Source organism: Electrona antarctica (assembly GCF_951216825.1).
Source record: "Electrona antarctica genome assembly, chromosome: 9".
In the NCBI taxonomy this organism is placed as follows: Eukaryota; Metazoa; Chordata; class Actinopteri; order Myctophiformes; family Myctophidae; genus Electrona; species Electrona antarctica.
This window is the reverse complement of record NC_136790.1, coordinates 39,260,795-39,282,845: the sequence shown is the minus strand read 5'-3', so window position 1 is coordinate 39,282,845 and position 22,051 is coordinate 39,260,795. Positions and strand designations below refer to the sequence as shown.

General features: G+C 40.0%; 3 protein-coding genes across 3 annotated transcripts; 2 read left to right on the top strand and 1 right to left on the bottom strand.

Annotated features, from left to right (window-relative positions):
- Window positions 1-1,392: 1,392 nt before the first annotated feature.
- LOC306930473 (transforming protein RhoA) lies at window positions 1,393-7,985 on the top strand. The gene is made up of 5 exons (XM_079511466.1): window positions 1,393-1,632; window positions 4,638-4,795; window positions 5,074-5,194; window positions 6,252-6,382; window positions 7,213-7,985. The coding sequence occupies exons 2-5, from the start codon at window positions 4,640-4,642 to the stop codon at window positions 7,384-7,386; spliced, it is 582 nt and encodes a 193-aa protein (XP_079367592.1). The 5' UTR covers window positions 1,393-1,632; window positions 4,638-4,639; the 3' UTR covers window positions 7,387-7,985.
- A 76-nt stretch (window positions 7,986-8,061) lies between these two features.
- On the bottom strand, window positions 8,062-14,241 carry tmem43 (transmembrane protein 43). Its single transcript, XM_079511443.1, has 12 exons — window positions 14,106-14,241; window positions 13,194-13,340; window positions 12,820-12,954; window positions 12,338-12,432; window positions 11,455-11,504; window positions 11,071-11,140; window positions 10,874-10,944; window positions 10,633-10,760; window positions 10,416-10,490; window positions 9,774-9,875; window positions 9,502-9,619; window positions 8,062-9,397 (listed from the first exon to the last, which is right to left on the bottom strand). Exons 1-12 carry the CDS (start codon window positions 14,118-14,120, stop codon window positions 9,195-9,197), a joined length of 1,209 nt encoding a protein of 402 aa, XP_079367569.1. The 5' UTR covers window positions 14,121-14,241; the 3' UTR covers window positions 8,062-9,194.
- Window positions 14,242-14,478: 237 nt separating this feature from the next.
- Window positions 14,479-21,197, top strand: LOC306930456 (rab GDP dissociation inhibitor beta). Its single transcript, XM_079511440.1, has 11 exons — window positions 14,479-14,777; window positions 16,362-16,469; window positions 16,580-16,676; window positions 18,070-18,204; window positions 18,306-18,504; window positions 18,637-18,768; window positions 19,513-19,612; window positions 19,697-19,868; window positions 20,223-20,367; window positions 20,447-20,501; window positions 20,908-21,197. Exons 1-11 carry the CDS (start codon window positions 14,736-14,738, stop codon window positions 21,052-21,054), a joined length of 1,332 nt encoding a protein of 443 aa, XP_079367566.1. The 5' UTR covers window positions 14,479-14,735; the 3' UTR covers window positions 21,055-21,197.
- Window positions 21,198-22,051: the final 854 nt, after the last annotated feature.

Sequence of the window (22,051 nt, the reverse complement as noted above, 5' to 3'; positions counted from 1 at the left end):
CACAAGTTCATGGGTTCGATCCCGGGCACTGCCAACTGAGCGTATGACTGTAGCACGGCTTGGGTGCGGCAAGTCGTACTGGGAGCTGATGGTAGGTGTGGCGCTCCGCTTCAGCAAAATCCATCTCCCAGGGGGCGCATTGTTACGGGAACAGACTCCTGTGTGTTACCAACTTACCGGCTGATACAGACAATAAGCCACTCCAGACCTACAGTATACTTCTTCTTAACCCTTATCCCTAAACTTCTTTGACTTTTTTACTATTTTGAAAAACATTTTTAAATAGTTCATATAGCCACACGTGTCCATGTAGATCGGCTAGTTGAACAATTTTAAAATGTTTTTCAATCAAAATAGTAAAAAGAAAAGGCATAAAAAAGTTTAGGGATAAGGAGTAAGGCACTGATGAAAAAATGGCTGGCTGTACGTATGCTTGTGCTGTTTACATTTCTGAGTTTCCGACAAAGTAGGCTATTCAATCAATCAATCAAAACTGAAGTAAGTTGAATAGACTATTGAATCAATAATCAATACATCAATAACCTAAAAGCAATATAAATTGTATTTTTGTTAAAGTTGCGATAACAGAGGACATAATGTTACTTACATAGGGGAGCACAGGGATTCAATATAGCAAATATTAAAAGGTTATATGAATTGGATTTATATTGTTTAAATAACCGTTAAGAAAGTAAATAACACTACTTGCTAAATGGACATTTGTATTACATTCTTTTTTGATATTAGTGACTACATTTGGTGTTTTCTTTTTAATTATGTGGATCAACTAATACCCCTAACTTGGGGAACACTAGGACCACTTTGTTTTAGGCGGAGTCATATTTGTATGGCCCTTTGTCAGATGCTTAAAGGACCACTTCACCACTTTTCAACATCTCTTCATATAATTGGTCCTCACTATTACTAATGTTCATGATAAAACACAACCATTTTTTCCTACTCGGTCTGTGTCTCATAGGAGGGCTTTGGGCAGTTCGGACACCCGTCCACCAGTGACATCATCATTAGGCAGATTTTTTTAAACAAGATTTGTTTTAAAATATATTTAGATTTTTATTATTGTGAGAACGATGGCTTCAACTTTTGCATTGCAACTTTTCAGGAAAAGAAAGCCTGCCGTTTCTATTAGCTTGGATTCACCATTGATGATGTCACTGGTGGACGGGTTTCTGAATGAGACACAGACTGAGTAGAAAAAAATGGTGGTATTTTATCATGAACATTAGTTAGGACCAATTATAGGAAGAGAAGTTGAAAAGTGGTGAAGTGGTCCTTTAAATGATTCCAATTGACATCCTGAAATATAGGTATAGGCCTATGTTTAAATTTGACTGCTATTTCATTTTGCCTTGCCTTCCAGGACAACTTGAGTGAAAAGTGTCTCATGTTACCCCGCTATCCCCTACATTACTTACATACGCATACAGTACATACAGTAGCCATTGACACACACACACACACACACACACACACATACAAGCCCCTCCTCAGTCCTCACATCCTCGACCCCCACAAATCATTAGCAGCCTACTGAGCCTAGTAGTAACGCAGTTAAGGCCAGGAGGAAAGCATCAATTTTGTCATTTGGGAAGCTTTGAAAAACCTTTCCAGGTAAGGATATCGGTCATGTAAACTGTAACATCGTTTTTACGTAATGGTCTGCGCAATAACGTTACATATTGTAGCTAGTTTGCCCGTATTTTCCTCAAAGTGTGCTAATGCTCGCTAGGCAATAAAGCTAGCTGACCAGTACATTGTCATTCGCTTCCGTCTAGCTTGGGCTATCTGCTAGCTGCTTTGTGTTCAGTGTGGAATAACATAGTTGTGTGCGTTACTAGTAATCGGAATCACTTTGCCATCGACAGCGAATTATATTATTATGCGCACACAGTAGTTTATTTGCACGGAACGTGTATGTAACGTGTAAGTTACTGTGATAACGATGTTTAACAACTACCCGCTGGAACAAACATACCATGGAGACGGCGGTGATGTCACAACCAAGCGTCGTGTAGCGGAAGTGTGATAAGGGCCCTTAAACCATAGAGCCTTAAACACTTAGAAACCGCGCCGTTGTCTGTCACGATACATTTGGGGGTATTTTATACTTTGAATAGCACGAGCCTTTTCGCCCGACGGTCCAACTAAAACTCGTAAACGCAATTTTCGTCTGCCGGTCACGGTACTCGTTAAACTGGACGCGTCGCGTAAAAGAAATGGATTCCGGTAGTTTGTGACGTCAGAGATTTATCCTTGGTAACCTCTGTATCCTAGGCTACTTACTGCTAGCTCTTAATGTAGCCAACTTAATTCTTAACGTACCCCTGCGAACAGCTGTCATTTGTTGTGTAGGTGGGTGGATGTTATTCATGTGTATGTAACGCCGAATAAACGTAAATCCATGATGTAACTTGCTACAGAATAATCAACAATGCTAACCGGGGTGTGGATGAGAAAGGCAACGGAAATGTTTCACTTGGAAGGCAAAGTCCAGTGCTTACGTCTATTACACCCATTAATTAACACGATATATATTCTTCGTCGCCATGAGCATCTCTGCCTTTGTAGCAGATTAAGCAGAAGTAGCGTTAAATAATATTATATCACTACTACCGGTCACAATATATGTGGCACCAACAACACAGTTACAGTTGTGATAGATGGCAGTTTTGCACCAGGCAGCCATACCTGGTTGCAGTTTTTGGTTCAACACTATGCAGCATTACTAGGTTTTAGGGTTGCCAATTGACCCTTGGGATACAGAATTGTAAAAAATTATATATATATCTCCCTTTATTAATAAGGGACACGTATTGTTCCTTATTTTGGAGAATCAATCCATCACTGGCCTCAGTTACATGCACAAAATATATTCAGAATGAATTAATTCATTCCGAACAGAGATTCATACCCAACTGTTTACATGGAACCTGAATACAAGTATTCCTATTCCTTATTGTTTACATGACCAAAGCATTAATTCGGAATATAACTTTGGACGACAGACATGGCCAACCCATAACCGTTATCCCTTAAGAAATGAATAACCGACAAACACTAACAGCTATTATCTGATGAAATAAGATAAAAATATATTTTGAAGCGCAGTCCCTGCAACCACATGCGACCTCCAGACAAAACAACCCACTACTACTAAAAAACACAGCATCCATACACTGCAATTGGCAATGGCACATGTAATTTGCAGATAGGTTTGTAAATAGCGCATTTCTGCGCACATAAAATGTATCCAAATGGCCATCCCTACTTGGACATGGGCATAAAGCACTATAGTCTACTAAGGGCAGACATGTGTAAAATAATACATGTATTCCAAACTTCCAGTAGCATTCGGAATAAAGTGTTTATATGGTGATCTATACCGATTCAAACGGTATATACCACCCCTCCAGACCGGAATGAAAATTCATTCGGAATGGGATATTCTATTCCAATTGAGGTGTTTACATGAGCATTTTTATTCTCATGACTGGAATGAATCCATTCATTCCGAATGAAGTTCTGCATGTAAATGGGGCCACTGTGTCATCTTACAAGTTCAAACAGCTCATCCTAATACATAAGGCGAAGCCGAGGTGGTTAATCACCCTGAAGGTGAATTATATCCCGACAATAATCACCTATCCAGATATTATCCCGCTTATTACATGGCTACCTAACATAAATTAATAAATTGACCCAAAACGCAACAAAAAAAGTATTCTAAGTCTCGCGCTGGCTGTGTCTGCCCAGCTGCAGGGCTGGAGCGGGAAAATAAGGAAGTGAGTTGATCAAATAGAATCCATTTTCATGGAAACAGCAGCCACGCAGCTGGTGCTCAGAGCGTTTGATTAGGCAGTGGTCTGTTATAGTCAGAGCAGAGCGGTCTGTTATCAAGAAATAACAGACCGCTGAATTCAGCGATTGACCAATCGGAATACCAAGCCATGTAATAAAGGTTGTTAATAGTTCACAGAAACATCCTCTGATTCACATTCACAACCGGTATCGGGTACGGTCGCCCCTAAACCATCTCGCCCCTCGATCTTTCCGCCGACCGCTCGGTCCGACTGTTCTTGTATTCTTTATTTTGTTTTACTGAGAATAAGGTTAAATAAGTTTAGGGTTAGGAATAGTTTTACTGAGGATGAGGTTAGGAATTAGGTTAGGTTTAAACGTTTAAGCATAATTTACTTTAGGAATTATACCAGGCCGCGCCGTTCCGCCAGCTGTACGCCCAGGGCGAGTTGGTAAAGGGGCGGTCGTTTGGTATTCTATTCTCACAACCATGTCTCTTATTTTACTTTGCAATAAGGGACACCAGGCTGCGTGTCTGTATTTTAATTTCAGGTAGTTGGCAACCCTACTTGCAGCCTATTATCACTTCCAGGTCAACCCATTAGAGCAGATACCACAAGACAAACCTGTAGAACGATTCTTCTGGTCACACAACAACCATTTCTGGATCCAGGAATGGCCTGCAGTGGACCATTTCCCTCACATTTCCAGTTACCCACCCACCCAGTTATTATTATTGTTGTTCATTCACAGTGCTGCTCCACTTTGTTGTTCACCGGCTTCTATCCTAACCTGAGTCATGTCATGTTTTTGTCAAGCTATGGCAGCAATTAGGAAAAAGCTGGTCATAGTGGGAGATGGAGCCTGTGGAAAGACCTGTCTACTCATTGTGTTCAGTAAGGACCAGTTCCCAGAGGTCTACGTGCCTACAGTTTTTGAGAACTATGTCGCTGACATTGAAGTGGATAGCAAACAGGTACAAACTATTTTCAAAAGAACATTTGAACAGTGAATTTCAACAGTAATTTTGACCATCAAACCACTTTGGACACAGACACACAGAGAAATGAGAAATCAACATATTGTGTACCATAAATAATTCCTGGGCTGAAGATAAAGTAATACTGTGTTACGTTATTTTTCAATTTATGTGTATGTGTATAAATATTAATCACCCGTGAGTGTTAAACACTGTTAATAAACATGGTGAAATGTTGTGTTGTTAACTGATGTTGGTATTATTATTTTTGGTAGGTTGAGCTAGCGCTTTGGGATACAGCCGGTCAAGAGGACTATGACAGGCTGCGTCCTCTTTCTTACCCAGATACAGATGTCATTCTGATGTGCTTCTCCATTGATAGCCCGGACAGTCTTGGTAAGCAAATTTCGAGAACACCAAATCCATGGGCACTGATCATCTATAAATGCACAGAATCACTATGTGTCTGTCTGTCAGCCTGCAAACTTGGCTTGTGTTGCCGAGGACCAAGGGTGTGTTTTGCCGAGTGGGAATTCAGTTGAAGAGGCAGTTGAAGAAACTCCTAAAATCTCTGTATGTTTGTCTGGCTATGTATCTGATCGTCTCATTTATTGTCCATATACGGAGATCTTTTATTCCCCCCCCCCCAATATGTCATCGGTATTCGGTACTGATGTCATAGACTGGCCTCCAAGTACTATGATAAACAGTAAAGCACTCTGACATCGTGTTTGCATAACTGGAGAGAAATGAGTTCCCTAAAGGCATTGTTCCTGACAGTCATCGGCTTAGTATTTTATAATTTTACTTTATAAGTTTATAGTTCCTTTTCATGCTTCTTTGTCTTAAATAAAAAAAATCACACCCGTGTGAACTGAGTGGTGTAAGGTCTTATATAGCCTGTCTGACGTAATGAAATCATGTCTGACGTAATGAAATCACACCCGGGTGAACATAGCAACCATGCTCATTTTTCTGCACAGACTAACAAAGCCAGTTGTAGGAGTGGTTTACACCACTCAAAAATATTCAATCCTGGAAAATTATAAGCAAATTCACAGAACCCTTCAGATTCAATTAACTGCTGATAAAGTAAGAAGTAACCAGATAAATAAACCTTTAACTGAAATTGTGACAATATTTTTCTTTAGCTGTATGAAACCAGAATTAGTTTTCATGCACACTCAAAATATGAATACACACACGCACACACATATGCACACAATAACAGGCATGCTAACATTAGATATCATAATCTTGTCTTGTCAGATATGGGTAATCTGAGGTGAACTGGTTCTTTGTACATTCTGTGTGCCCACCCATTCATTGTTTTAATTCATAGTAAACCAAAACATTAGTGTTAGTTTGTGATACCTAAACATGTAACCCCACCCCAAAACTGTTTTGTCTGCTCTCACTGACACCGATGTTTGCCTTTCCTCCCCTTGTTTAGAGAACATCCCAGAGAAGTGGACCCCAGAAGTCAAACACTTTTGCCCTAATGTTCCCATTATCTTGGTGGGAAATAAAAAGGACCTGCGCAATGATGAGCACACCCGTAGGGAGCTGGCCAAAATGAAGCAGGTAAACTGATGTTAGAACACAATTACACACAGTTGTCTTTGTAGTTAATGTGCATAGATAGATGGACATTCGGTAAAATACTGCAGCTTTAACATGAATGTCATCGAGAGATTGCAATGGTGAATAACATAGCAGTCCCACTGGGATTTCTTGACAGCATAGTGAGTGAGTAGGCTAAGAACAGGGCGGATACCGCTGGCCCTTGGCATTGTCTTCTGCTCGGTTTCTCTATATCCAGCAGCAATAGTGCATTACAGATGCCCCATTAATTTGCTAATAGTTAATTATCAGTCTGTCTGTTTTTCACTCGCTTCAAGCTAACTCACACACGCCCACAGTACAGTACATCAAGGCGGTCCATTTAAGCAGTCACTATTCTGCGTTCACTTTACATGCTAGCTGAGACGGTAGTTGTTCAGATGTCATCATTCAAATTCCCTCCACCTCTGCGGCCTCCTCCCTGTGGCATTTAGTTCTGTAATGGGTGATTCCGTGATTTATGGATTGTACTATGATGTGGTATCTAGTTCTGTAATGGTTGATAATGTGATATGTATCCAAGTGGTATATGGCATACATCGTCATTGAAAGTTGTTCATATAATGTCTTATGCTCTGCTCTGGGGGGTTTGTGATCTCAGATTCTGTATGTTGCTCACTATGCTCAGGTAATCTGTAATATCACATGAGCAGAGCCACACTGCCAAAAACTAAATGCAATAGCTTTGCAATAAATGGTAATTGTCAATCCTGAGCTGAAGTCAATGAAATACAGTAGTGTGTGTGTGTGTAATGTATGTATTATAATGTATTTAATTTGTTTTAATATAGGAACCTGTGAAACCAGAGGAGGGCCGTGATATGGCAAACAGAATCAGTGCCTTTGGATACATGGAGTGCTCTGCAAAAACAAAGGATGGTGTGAGGGAAGTTTTTGAGATGGCCACCAGGGCGGCACTACAGGCTCGGAGAGGAAAGAATAAGAATAAATGTCTTCTACTGTAAATGGAGGCATGAGGACTGCTTCCTGCACGGGTCCACGGGGAGGGAAAGATTAGGTAAAACTCTCCCTGGACACACCCACAAAAGACTGTGCTCACAAGTTTTTACTAAAGGTGTAATGCTTTTACCCTTTCTTTTTTTTTCTTCGTCTTAAGCAAAAGTAGTCAGGTTTTTTGTCAGTATTCAATTTTGAGGTTATAGAAAATGCTTTTTTATACTTTAACATGAGTAAATCTGCCATATTGAAACCTTACTTTACGTGAACACATACTATGTTATCTGAGAGGTCAGCAATGGGCCTATTGTCAAAGTCATACAGTACTTGCCAACTACAGTGCTGAAGTCCTGCCTGCTGATCTAAAGAATGTTTCCACAGCCAATTGTTGTGAGGTACCTATACACTGTGACCCATATTCCTTTAATTATTTGAAGAAACACTTGTGTACATCAAGCCCAACATTTCTTATGTGCTTCAGATATAAACCCTATGTGCATTATGAACCCATGCACAAATGCAATCTGAAAAGACTGGAAACTCATTTTGTTAAAACAAATGAAAACTCTTGGTGTTTGTGTAATAAATAACTTTGTAAGAATCGGAATATACTTCTATCACTTGCTTGATGAGGAATTAAATGGTGTTTAAAAAAAACCATTTAACATACAGTACATTGCATACACACAATTGTATCGATAGTTGTCCTTTGGTATTTGCTATTAAGAACGCCATCATGTAATTTTCTAAGTCTGGTATTGTATACATTTTTCTTGGGGCATTTAGTAACAGTTTTAAATGTTAGCCCTATTGTATATGCATTACAATTACTAGAGCTTGATGTATTATATGCAATTAATTGCAACCACAGGTTGCATTTACTATTAAAACGTGCATTTCCAGTCAGTCCGTCCATCACCCCACGTCTCCATATATGGTCACGCCTCGTGACATCAGGGATAGAGATCCCCGATATCAATATTGGCCAGCAACTCTACATCTGACCTCAAACCCTTAGATCTCCATATATGAAGCAGACCTGTTTCGACATTCCATATGTTGATCCTTTTCCAGCTGTGATTTCTCATTGCTGAGCAGGATCAGATTTTCAAATCCTCACAACAGAATGATAATATTTATAAAACATCAGCTATCCCACTCAACCAAAAATTGCATTATAAAACAAAATTCCAGAGGATTAATATATCAGCAGATTTTCCCTTAAATTGTGTATTACAGCTTGAACAATAAGCACACTTAGCTTTACTCTTACAGCATGGCTTTGTGAAAATGGATGAGATTATCGTGCAATAGAGGCGGAACTACTACCAACTTTACGTTTGTTGATAGCAAACATTCAAGTAGATTATCGAGACTCAATTATGACTGCCTTTTACACAAATAGTGTTCATGTACAGTATATGAGCAGTATGCAAACACATTGATTAAGAACACACACACACTGAATAACCAAACTATACAGTATAATATACTGTATGTGCAAATTAATTTAGCCTGTTAAAAAATATATATTCTGGATCAAGCATATTGCTATACTTGTCAAAGGCAAGCCATATAACTATTGAACAAAGGTGTTAAGTTCTGACATGTACAAAAACCTGTGTGGAAATACAGGATTGTGCACCATAACATTACACCTGGGGATCTATAAAGACGCTGGCCCAAAACACAGGAGTGGAGATCCTTTGTAGCTGCCCTACATGCCAGCCGAACGATGGAGCAACTGGTAAGGTAGCAACACGCAGTGTTGTGAGTTGTGACAATCCTAATGATAAAGTAAAGGTAAGATTAGATGTCACTGGTGCTTCTTGGCTGGTACACGAGTGCGCCCAATAAGCAGTGGAAGTAGAGCAAGCCCCATTAGTCCCATTGCCATTAAAGGCCTGTAATATATCCAACCAACTGCAATGGTGAGAAGTGAAAGAGAGCAGGACACACACAGGGCAAAGAGTTTCAGCCCCAAGGAAACAAGCTCTCTCAAAATGGGGATCCAATCCACTGCAGAAAGATAAGGAAAATGGGTAAAGTAAATACATCATATCCAGGGATTCAATCAATTGTACAATATATGCCTATATCATACAACAGTCGTTAGTAGTTACCCAGTGTGTAGATAATGCGCATGGTCAAACTGATGCCAAGGAACATTAGTGCCCAGCCTGCAGCCCTGAGTCCCCATGTCATCATGTCATTGTGCTGGTGCTCCTTTTCAAATACCTCCTGCCCACGGAAATATAGCCAAAGCCATAATCAGAACCAATGTGTTTCTAACACTATCGTGGTATTATCCTTGCATCATGATATGATTATCTATATGATGTAATATATATTTGCCTAAAAGCAATAACTAAATAACAATTAAATGCACACCAACCTGGGCTGTAAGTTCCTGCATGTACAACAACTCCAGGGTGTATCCTGACTTGGTCTTAAATGGAGCGAGATTCTCCCCTCTCTGCATGGCCACCACACTGACCTGGAGTATGACAAGGATTCAGAGATTATCTGTATCTAATACAAAATAATGAATAGACCAACAGCTACAGTACTAACTCACTTTATTTTATACATCCTTTTTTATGTATACTGAAATCACATTACTTTGGCAAACATCCTGGATAATAATCGAATAATTAATATAAATTCATGCACTAAATGCAAAGATTGCATTCAATTCCCAAACTGAAAGTCAATGAGGCAAAAGACGACCATGTCATTTAATCCATTGAGACCTGGAACGCATCCATGTCACGTTAGCGTTTAACCACATTAACCATTAACCCATTTTGGGGCGGGAACCCCTTTTGGTGTTTTAAACATTGTTATAATTTAGCTATTGAAAAATAGCAGATCTACAAGCTCATAGCGCGCCACCGAGTGGCGCGCTATGAACTTGTAGGTCTGCTATTTTTGAAAAATCGTTAAAATGTGCCTCAAATCTTTCCGAAAATTGTCATGATTTAGAAAAAAAAAATAATAATTTCGATGTCAGGCCTGAATGGGTTAAAATACTTACCGTTAGGACTGGGCCAGGCCAAGACCCCTCTCCACTGAGTCCAGCAAAGGAGAAGCTCACACGCACATCTCCCACCTTACACAAAATGATTTATTGTATACACCATTAGAGAATACACACTATACAGCTATTGCTAGTAAAACAAAGAATATGCAGTATGTTCAAGAATCTGATGCATGTGGAGTCTTTATTTGTGTCTCTAAACAGCAATTCTCACCTCTGGTCTGCGTGGGTTTGGGGTGTGATAGAAATATTCACCATCAATAGTGAGAAAGGAATCAGCGTCAGGTTGAGGGAGATCCCCCAGGTTCAATGTCTGGAAGTCGTTGATTTGCTCCACCAGCCCTATTGTAAATTCATATCAATCAGTGGTTGAAATATAATAAAATGCATGAATATAAAAGTATATTTTAAAGAAACAAACATGGTTCATTTTTATCAAACTCTCAGACTGATACCTTTAGACAGAATAAAAGGCCCAGCTTGGACTTCAGGAGCCACTACTGTCACACTCTCAACCGCCATGGCACTAATTCATTACAAAGAGAACATAAAAAAAATCATGGATCAAATATAAAATTGTTTAAAAAAAAAGGGGGGGGGGGGGGGGGGGGGGCTGGGAGTACTGTCTGACAAAATCAGCTGTACTGTATACCTTGGGTTGATGTGTCCAATCTCCCTGTCAAAGTTCAAACTGTTGATCAATTCCGATTTCCATTCTGTGTCTGAAGACAGGAAATTATGCTCATTCACACATTGCACATCAATCCACTTTATATAGAAATAGATAATGATATATTATGCAATGTTCTAATGTGATGGTATATTGGAGATGACTATTGGTGCTTTCAGAATCTATTTGTAGTTTTGTACACAATCACATTTTGAGAAACGATTATTATTAAGGTGGATACCGTATATGATGGCAAAACCTAATAAGTAGACACTATCTACTACAATTAAAATTCCTGATATATCACAATATTATATTAATAATTATACATCAGCCTGCTCTCGGAAAAGTTCATAAACAACTCACTGTATGTGTACGTCGTCTCAGTTTTGGTTTCACCATCCTCTTGGTAGTCCCTGCAAATAACCATGATATAATTCTTTCAGGCAAAAAGCAGCCTGAGTAATACATGGTTGTGCGCCGGTGTCATGCAAACTGCACCGGCGACTGATTTGCACTGCCAACACGTTAGACTGAGCAGGGGTTTTCAACTTGTGGTCCTCAGAAAAATACATACAACACATATCAAAACACAACAAATATAAAAACAAAACAAACCTGACTAAAACTTCTAAACTCCCTACTTCAGACCATAGATATATATAAACTCTAGATGGCTCAAGGCGGAGTTTCTGACGTCGTTCACCCGGCAACCATCTTACTTCGGGGCTACAGTACAGTATGTTCAATGGCAGCTCAAACAGAAACAGTCATAACTCGCTCAAATCTTGACGGATTTACAAACGGGTTGGTTTATTACAAACGTTGTCAACGTGGCTGATTCAGGACGCTTATCTGCTTATTTTTTATATGAACATCGTATAAAAGCATATAAGTATGCGGACGTCTCTGACGTTTATAACATCTCTGACGTTTATAACAAACCAAACCGTTTGAAAATCGGTTGAAAATTGAGCAAGTTATGGTCATTTAAGAGTACATGCCCCATAGACACAATGTTATGTGGCCCGAGGTAAGATGGCCGCCACGTAACGACGTCGCTCTCCATTGGCCAACAGCGCGGGTGAGCTATCTAGAGTTTATATATATCTATGCTTCAGACTGGAACCTTTTCCAACAGCCATGCTTTTGTTGACCGTTTCGTTTTTGTCATCTTGTCGTTCACCAATCACCATTTAGAGCAGGCCCCACCCTGTTAACGCAGGGGTCAAGGTCAACCTGGACTTACTTGCTCTCCTGGTACTCCACCCACTGATACATCTCCACCTGTCTCCTCAGCTTCACAGCTTGCACCACCACTCTGTAGTTGGGGTCATGTAAGGGCTGGGCAGATATACGTCAAGTTAGTAAGACAAAGAAAATGGCATCAGGAAGACATGGCTGATGACAAAGGCGTGAAAACAGGAATGAAGGGAATGGGCGCACACACACACACACACACACACACACACACACACACACACACACACACACACACACACACACACACACACACACACACACACACACACACACACACACACACACACACACACACACACACACACACACACACACACACACACACACACACACACACACACACACACACACACACACACACACACACACACACACACACACACACACACACACACACACACACACACACCAAAGTATTGAAACTGCCACAAAGGGATGAGGCACAGCCAGCCACCACCCATAGCCTACCTGTGAGGTATGCAGCCGCACAGACAGGTGAATTAAGCGGTGGTTGTTCTGGTAGTCCAAGCTGGATGATGGGTCCAGGGAAACAACCTGAGACAGTCCTTCATCCAAAGCAACTGCAGTTTGCAGTGCCCTACCCTGCACAGCAAATCCAGTGTGTTAATTCAACTTTTCTTGAACCCTTGCAGATCCATTGTTATTTTCAGAGTAAACACTCCACATTTTACTGTGATAGCACATACTGAGATATTTGAGACAACACATAGGCTACTAGATTATTATTGAATACGACAATTCATGCATAATTTATAATGTGTTAATATTACAGATATTATAGTACTTAAACAATATTACTAAAGCTCTTATGAATTTCCCACCTCATTGGTGAAGAGAACATAAAATGATAAGCAGAATAACGCAACGCCAACGACCGTTCCCCCAGCAGTTTCACTCAAACGTTCAAGAAATCCAGGATTGGATTTACTCGATATGCTTGTATGTCCATCTCTCTCCGCACCTGAGAACTGAGACAAACATAGGAAAAATCACATATAGCATTCATTTACTTTTCATGAACAGTAAAAGATGCTTGATAAGAAGTAAGAACCAATATGTAATTATTTGTAAAGACTTTGTTTTATCAACACAGAAACTTTTTTCAATCCCAATTAGTGACCACTGACCTAGCATATTGCAACACTACATTACAATGGCAATAATGGTAATGAAGCTCCTGAGTCCTGCCTCCTGCATAGTTTTCAACTCAAATTTAACTTATTATGGGACTTGTTTCGCTCTCCAAATCAAAGTTCCCTCGAGCTAGGTCTAGGCCTATGGGTTTTTTAACTTAGAATTTAGTTTAAAAAGTTGTCAGGCTCTGCAATTTGGGATTTGGCCTAGATATCGCTGAAAAATCAGACGAGTTCCGCTAGCTTTCAATTTCAATCGGACTCAAATGTTAGGTATGAAGTCGAATGCTAGTCTCCCAGGCCAGTCCCTAGCTCTGGTCCATAGCCTTACTGCTTCTATTATTCTGCCCTGCAGCAGTAAGGCTATGGGTCAGAGCTAGCCAGTCCCTATCATCACAACATTTCAAAACAGGTCAACCAAAAGGAAATGAGTAGGCCTACACTACTAAAGTAAGGATATTAGTGTCTGATTACTTTTTAATAAATATTTGCGTCCATGTCAATGGCGCGAGACGAGTCAAATATGAATAACAAAATAATAAGGCAGGAAAATGCGACGCTGTGTTAAATATTAGATAATGAAGTAAGCAACTAACTTACTGGTGGTTCCGACATGTCTCGCACCGGTAAAACGTCCCGTCAAAATGAAAAGTTAGATTTATTGCAGGAAAGTTGCATACATTCTTACACGGTCACACCTCCAGCAGTTAGCAGCAGTGCCACTGTGCCAGTGGGTGTACCTCCTTTTACGACCTGATGCAACACAATACGTTTCCCTTTCTTGGAATGCTGGGTAATGTAGTTGTACGACGTACGCAATAAGAGGATTCTTGGATGTAGCTTACTACACAATACTACACAAGAAATAATTCACAAAATAGAGCTTCGTGTTATTGTAATTAGAATAATACAATCAAGCTTGTTCCAAAGAGGTTGTCAAGTTATTTGCCCAGGCCACCTTTTGGCAATGACAATTGGCAAGTAGGCGACTATAGCCTTTCTGTCTTGCCACATTTTAAGCACCATATCAATGCTAAGAGGATTATTATAGATGAAACATGCCTTGTCACTAGTGATCACTGATCACCTGTGCGGCTGTGCCCCTCTGTATGTATCTCTCTCACCTCCAAACAGGCCTGGTGTGAATATACACATGCATGTTGTGCGTGTGAGTGTACAGTACGCTGTACAACTGACAAACTATTAATTACAGAAGGCTGCAGGATTAGGATGGAGGAGTATGATATTATAGTGCTTGGAACAGAACTTAAGGTAAGGGAACTTGCTATTTATAATGTTCATTAGCATTACAAGAGTGTCCTTTGGAATTGGTCTTTGAAAGCAATATTTTGCCAATCACATTTAATACAACATAATTGGGTTTGACATAAGTCTTTTTTTGATTGATTGAAGTATTTATTAACAGTTTGTAGAATTACAGTACATTTCAAGCACAACTCAATACAAAAACTGTTAACTGTGAGTGGACGACCCAATAAAGCATTACACTTGTTTACAAGAGGGTCCACCTTGTTCAATTAATCAAAACAGTTAGAGACGTACAAATATACACTTCTATTTAGCCAAAGAACAGATCAGGAATTCATCATAAAGTCTTCTGGTTATTAACAAATTGCTAAATGTTACTGTATCATTTGAATGCAAGTACAGCACAGCACTGTCAGTATAGGAATCAGAATGACCTTTACTAAAATATAGAAAGAGAATAAAATCCGTACTCTCAGTCGTAGTAAGAGTCTTACTACACGCAGGCAGGCCTTCGTCAAATTCTGACACTAACAAAGGCTTGCGCACCGAAACGCGTTTGTTTGGTTTGACTGCTGCTGCGGATCCTCAACATTATTAAACAAGACTCTTACTACGACTGAGAGTGCAGATTTTATTCTCTTTCTATATGTTCTCTTTGAATCTGCACCCAGCACACGCCTGAACCTTTAAAAGACAGTAAAGTGAACTTTACTAAAATACTAACGCGGTCTGTAGAGGACAATATGAATGATTTATGATGATTTAACTGATCACAATGCAACTGATCGCCACCCTTCATTAGATGGTGAAAGTCTGTATTTTTGAGGGGAGCTATTCCCTCCTATGCTCAGCTTTCCAGGTTTGTGTAAACACAAACACTGAAGGCAAGTGAAGGCAGAAAATTGAGGACGCAAATTGTGATTGGCCAGAATGAGATGGTGTATGATGATGTGTGATGATAAGAGTGCCCCTCACTTCACACAGGTGTGATTTTTACCTATGGCTGAGAATTTAATAATACCTTTACTTGAGTAAAATGCATTTTCTTTGTAGCCTGCTTGCCCTACACAGTCTGTCACTCACAGAAAATACAGAAAAAAAGGAAAAGAAAGACTGATAACTCATTAAACTCTTTGAATGGAAAACAGGCTGTTCATTTTGAAGTAATGGAGAATATAGTGATGAATTGAATATGAAGAACGCCAATGGAAATCAGCTTTCTTGGGTTTTAAATCATCTTACTGTAGCAGACCTTGTATTGAACTGTATTTTCCTTTGTTCTGCAAACTGTTAATACAGTATTCAATCAATCAATCAAGCATGCATAAAATGTTGGAGAACTTGATTGTAAAGTGAGGTTCACTTCTGCACCTCAGAATTGATCAACACACCCACAAGGAATGATATGTAAGATGTTGTTGGAAGGATTAGCATTATTAATATAAGAATGAGCTGTCCCTTTCACCTCTTCTCTGGAGATTGACAGGCACTTATGCTGCAGTGTATCTCAAATTCTCAATGCCCATCTTTTGTAAATGACACAACAAATTGAACAGTTATCCACTTACAAACTGCCCTCACTTACAGGAATGTGTCCTGTCTGGCTTATTGACTTTGGATGGAAAAAAGGTTCTTCACATTGATGTGAATCCATACTATGGAGGAAGGAGTGCTACCATTTGCCCCCTTGAGCAGGTCTGTTCTCAAGCTCAGAAATGCACACAGCCCCCCTCGCTTAAAAAAGGAATGCATATTCATATGAGTTTTGAATTTCTGATTATGACTTGTGTTATGACTTGTTATAGCTGTACACGAAGTTCAATGTTCCAGGTCCACCTAAAAGTATGGGACGCGGGAAAGAGTGGAATGTTGACCTCATCCCCAAATTCTTTCTCTCTAATGGTGAGGGCAGCTTACAACTTTTACACTATACATGAGCTCTGTTTATTGACCCTTCACATGTTTTAACTTAACTCAGAGAGTAATAATGGACACGTAAGGGTGTATATACATGACTCATATATATTTTTGTGTATGCTCAATACATGGCCATGCTGAGGATAGGTTTACTATTAACAGCTATTTTAAACGTCACAATTAATTAATCGTACAGGCTTAGGATAATTGTGATTGTGATTTAAAAAAAAAAAAAACTATTCACTCATGTCCAAAAGAGATGTAGAGCTGAAAACATTGTTTTGTAATACAGTTTACATAGGTCCCGCAGCGCATGGATGATTAAAGAAAGAGTAGCTTTTATTTATTTCCAAAGAGATACTTTATACATTTTGTATATATGTATTATTTGGCTATTCTATTGTGTTTTGAAAGGCAGTAACAGTTAAAACTAGAAAAAGTGCCCCTCGGGGCACAGGTCTCCACCAGGGCAGGTCAGGCCTCCTGGTGGCGCTATAATAGGCCAATGTGAAAAGGGTACAATGTCTTCTTACGACTTGGATGGCAATTGGATGATTTGAGGCATTTTGTTCCAAAAATGTGTTTTGCAAAAATCCACCTGTTGGTGGCGCTATAACAGGCCAATGTGAAAAAGTGGGATATATTCCTCAGCCTAGTAGGAAAGTCTGTGAAAGATGTCACGTAAATTGCACGCTGCGTTCATGATTTGAGGCTTTTTGTTCAAATCGGGCCAATCCTGCAAATTTTGAAAGTCACTGTTAGCCAAACAGGATGGAATATGCAATATCGGACAGATCTGTCTTGATCACATGACTATAGAGATACTGTGTAACGATTTGCGGGATTTTTGGACAAAATATGGAGGAGTAATATCAAAAAATGTGTTTTACAAAAGTCGGCCTCCTGGTGTCGCTATAACAGGCCGTTCTGGAAAATGTGGGGCAGAGGTTCATCGTTGGCATCCAGGGAGTGTGTATGCAAAGTTTGGCATCGACCGGGTTAACGGTGCCGGAGATTAGCTGTACACAGACGGACGGAAGGAAGGACGGACGGACACACACACACACACACACACACACACACACACACACACGGACGGAGTGCAAAACATACTCTCTCCCCATGCCTTCGGCCTGGTGGAGACAATAAAGCCAACAAAGACATTTTGTGGGGAAAATACAATACAACCTTTAATGCCCATGTGATTGTATACATTAATAGTTTTGTGGAATAAATAAATGAGCATAATAATCATGATAATCGTGAAACTGTGATTATTTCTCTCAATATAATTGTACCACCAAAATTAATAATCTTCCCAGCCCTAGCGCCTGAGCTTTCTTTTTTGGTGATTAATAGTCACTTGTGTTTGTGTCAGGTCCTCTGGTCAAAATATTGGTTCAAACTGAGGTCACAAGGTACATGGACTTCAAAATGATTGAAGGCATCTTTGTATACAAAGCAGGCAAACTTTACAAAGTCCCTACCACAGAAGCAGACGTCCACGCTTCAGGTAAAACATCAATAACCTGTGAAGACAAATAACATCCTTAAGAATGATGCAAATTAAGATTCTGTTTCTGATTCAATACTAGTCTGTATATTGTGTTTCAGATCTGCTGGGCATGTTTGACAAGAGGAGGTTCCGAAAACTACTGCTTTTCATAGAGAACTTTGAAGAGAATGAACCTCGGACATACATGGAAATGGATATAGAAAGAACCACCATGCGGGAGCTGTTTCAACATTTTGACCTGGGACCAGATGTTGTGGAGTTCACAGGCCATACGTTAGCTTGGCATGGCAAAGAATCGTCAGTAAACATTTGTGCTCATTGTTACAAATGCACATTTTAACTACGATAAGTAAACAATTATAAATGTCAGATGTTTTACTATATTATGTGATCATATTTCCTCCTGATGCTGTGCCCGTGCCTTTATAGTTACCTGGATGAGCCATGCATCGACACCATCAAGAGGATAAAACTGTATGCTGAATCTCGGATCCGCTCAAATTCCAGCCCATACTTCTACCCCATCCATGGGCTTGGGGAGATACCACAGGGCTTTGCCAGGTTATACTAACACAATATTCATGTGCACAAAACAAATACACACAAGCAAACATGTATGTGAATACACAGAATCAGTGTGGACTGGAGGTGGTCGCTCATCTGAACTAGCTGAAATTCAAGTAAAAAAACATTTACCATCCATCACAATATTTTTATTTGGCAAGGGACACCAAAACGAAGTAGGCCTATAAACTAGAAAAAGTGCCCCTCAAGGCACAGGTCTCCACCAGGCCAAGTCAGGTTGTGGCCTCCTGGTGGCGCTATAATAGACCAATGTGAAAAGGGTGCCATTTCTTCTTACGCCTTTGATGGCAATTGGATTATTTGAGGCATTTTGTTAGCCAATTAGGATGGAATATGAAATATCGGACAGATCCATCTTGGGCACATGACTATACAGTTACTGTGTAACAATTTGTGGGATTTTTGGACAAAATCTGGAGGAGTAATAACAAAAAAATTGTTTTACAAAGGTCTGCCTCCTGGTGGCGCTATAAAAGGCAGATGTGAAAATTGCAGGTCAAAGGTTTGTCCTTGGCCAATGGCCTCTAGGGAGTGTGCAACGTTTCATGCAGATCGGTATAGTTAAAAATGGTGAAAAGCTGCCTCATGGTGGCGCTATAACAGGCTGTTCTGGAAAATGTGTTGGCACACACACGGACGGAGAGCAAAACATACTCTCTCCCCATGCCTTCGGCCTGGTGGAGACAATTAGGCTCAAACCCTTCTCAATTTGTTTTGCAGGCTGAGTGCCCGGTATGCCTCAGCTTATATGATGAACAGAGGAGTGGAAGACATTGTAATGGAGAATGGCAAAGTGACAGCTGTGAAATCAGAAGGGAAAGTAAGTGGAAAGAAGCAGTGAAGAAGCAGTTATGAATGGAAATATGCAAGGGTGTCTTTAGTTTTTTTTCATCTTCTCTAACAGCTGTTCCGGTGTAAACAGTTGATATGTGATCCCAGCTATGTGCCCGATCGTGTGAAGAAAGTGGGTAGTGTCATACGGGTCATCTGTTTACTGAATCATCCAGTCAAACACACCCATGATGCCAGTTCCTGTCAAATCATCATCCCCCAAAACCAAGTCAACAGGAAATCAGGTAGCCTAGTTTTATACTGTCTGCAAAATGGTGAGAAAGGAGAGTGTACTGCATTCCAACTACATACTCAAGAATGGACCATAGGTCAACATAGTCCTTAACATAGTCCTTAACCAGTACATGTCCATAACTGGGGATCATTTTCAGTCACTCAAAGCAGGCAGATTTCTTTCTTTTTTACAGGACCTGTAAAAAAGGAGGAAAAAAGTGAGACAGTATTTTATTCTCAAATTGAGTTCTGTCAGAGTGGCGGACTGGATGAATTATGTGTGTGCGCGTGCGCGCATGCATGTGTGTGTGTGCACATGTGTTTAATTGTCCTGGAAAGTAAACTTCACCCTATTTTCCTTGTAGACATCTACATATCTGTGGTGTCGCACAACCACAGTGTGGCTGCAGGAGGGATGTACATTGCCACAGTGAGCACAGCCATTGAAACCAACAGCCCAGAGAAAGAGGTGCTACCTGGGATGGAGCTTCTTGAACCTATCAAGCAAAAGTAAGTAACTCTCTTCATACCTTCTTATCAAATTTCCGTTCACTAAAAACTGCTTGATGTGACTTTATTTTGTCCACAGATTCTTTTCTGTTCATAGTGTTTTTGCACCCAACGATGATGGCAGTAAGAGCCAGGTAAGATGATGGCAGTAAGAGCCAGGTAATGGGGTTCTTGTTATTCAGGCCTGACGTCGAAATTAAAAATAAAAAGTTTTCTAAATCATGACAATTTTCGGAAAGATTTGAGGCACATTTTAAAGATTTTTCAAAAATAGCAGACCTACAAGTTCATAGCGCGCCACGCTTGTAGATCTGCTATTTTTCAATAGCTAAATTATAACAATGTTTATAACACCAAAAGGGGTTCCCGCCCAAAATGGGTTAATGGTTAATGTGGTTAAACGCTAACGTGACATGGATGCGTTCCAGGTCTCAATGGATTAAGTCAAGTGGCTGCATGAATATTATAGCATCTGACAGACCAAATTAATTGTAGAACTATAAGTACTGATTTTTCTATATCTTCTGTTCTGGTTTGTAGATATTTGTGTCGTGCTCATATGATGCAACAAGCTACTTTGACAATGACTGTGATGACATTCAAGACATGTATCGCAGAATCACGGGAACAGAGCTCTGTATTGATGCGCGCAGAGACCAAATGGTGGACTCGGATGATGATGAATGAGAAATGACAAATAAAGACATGATGGCATGACAGGATGTGATATAGATTAGAAGCCTACAATGTGTAGTTATCTTCTTCACACACTGGACATTTAAAAAAAAACATAGGCCTGCATTCTGTTTTTGCCCACCTATATTGTAGTTGTGGTAGTTCTGTGTGTGTTATAAAACTAAATTATTCCAGCACCCCTTGAAATTCTGTTGGGTGCAATTTTACTGTCATCTGTCTTATCCATCATTAAAGTGATTTTGGTATAATACTTACACATTGTCAAACAAAACCAAGTACTGAAAACATAATTCTTTCATCTCAGAAATATTGCCAAGGTACGACCATTCCTAACTAATCAAGATGCTGAAAAACGTCCATTGAAAGTTTACAGCTTATTCAGAACTCTGAATAATACTGCTAGATTGTTAATTAAAACAAAAGAGAGAACACATCACTCCAGTCTTAGCTAGCGGCCTATCACAGATTTCCTGTTTTATATTCCTACACTAGCCCTCACCTCAACTAGCAGCAAGCTTGCATGCATAATCCAATCCAAAAGAAAACTGGAGATGCAGCTTTCTTTATTTATGGTATGCTCCCAAATTATGGAACATCTTGCCTAAAGAGAGGCAGGCTCTTTTAAATCTTTTAACAATTAGAAACATCTTTTTAAACAAGCCTTTCTATGGCACCATTTCTCTAGCCTGGCTAATAAGCCAGACTAATATCACACAATATTAGTCTGGGCTGGCTCCACTTGGATTTCATTTCCCGGGGGGCGGGTTCAAACATTTTCTCTTTGACGCAATTGGTCAGAGCTACTGTCAGTCAAAGGTCTCAAGCATTGAACGTCACTGTACCAAAGCCCGCCCATATTGCATACCGTGTCCCGATTGGCCCGACCTGTTCTCAGTTGTAGGAAAGAGGCGTGCTACTGAGCCTCGCCAGACCCTAATCCGCTGGCAGGCAAATTTATTTTTGCCAACGGCTGATTCGGTCTGGTTTA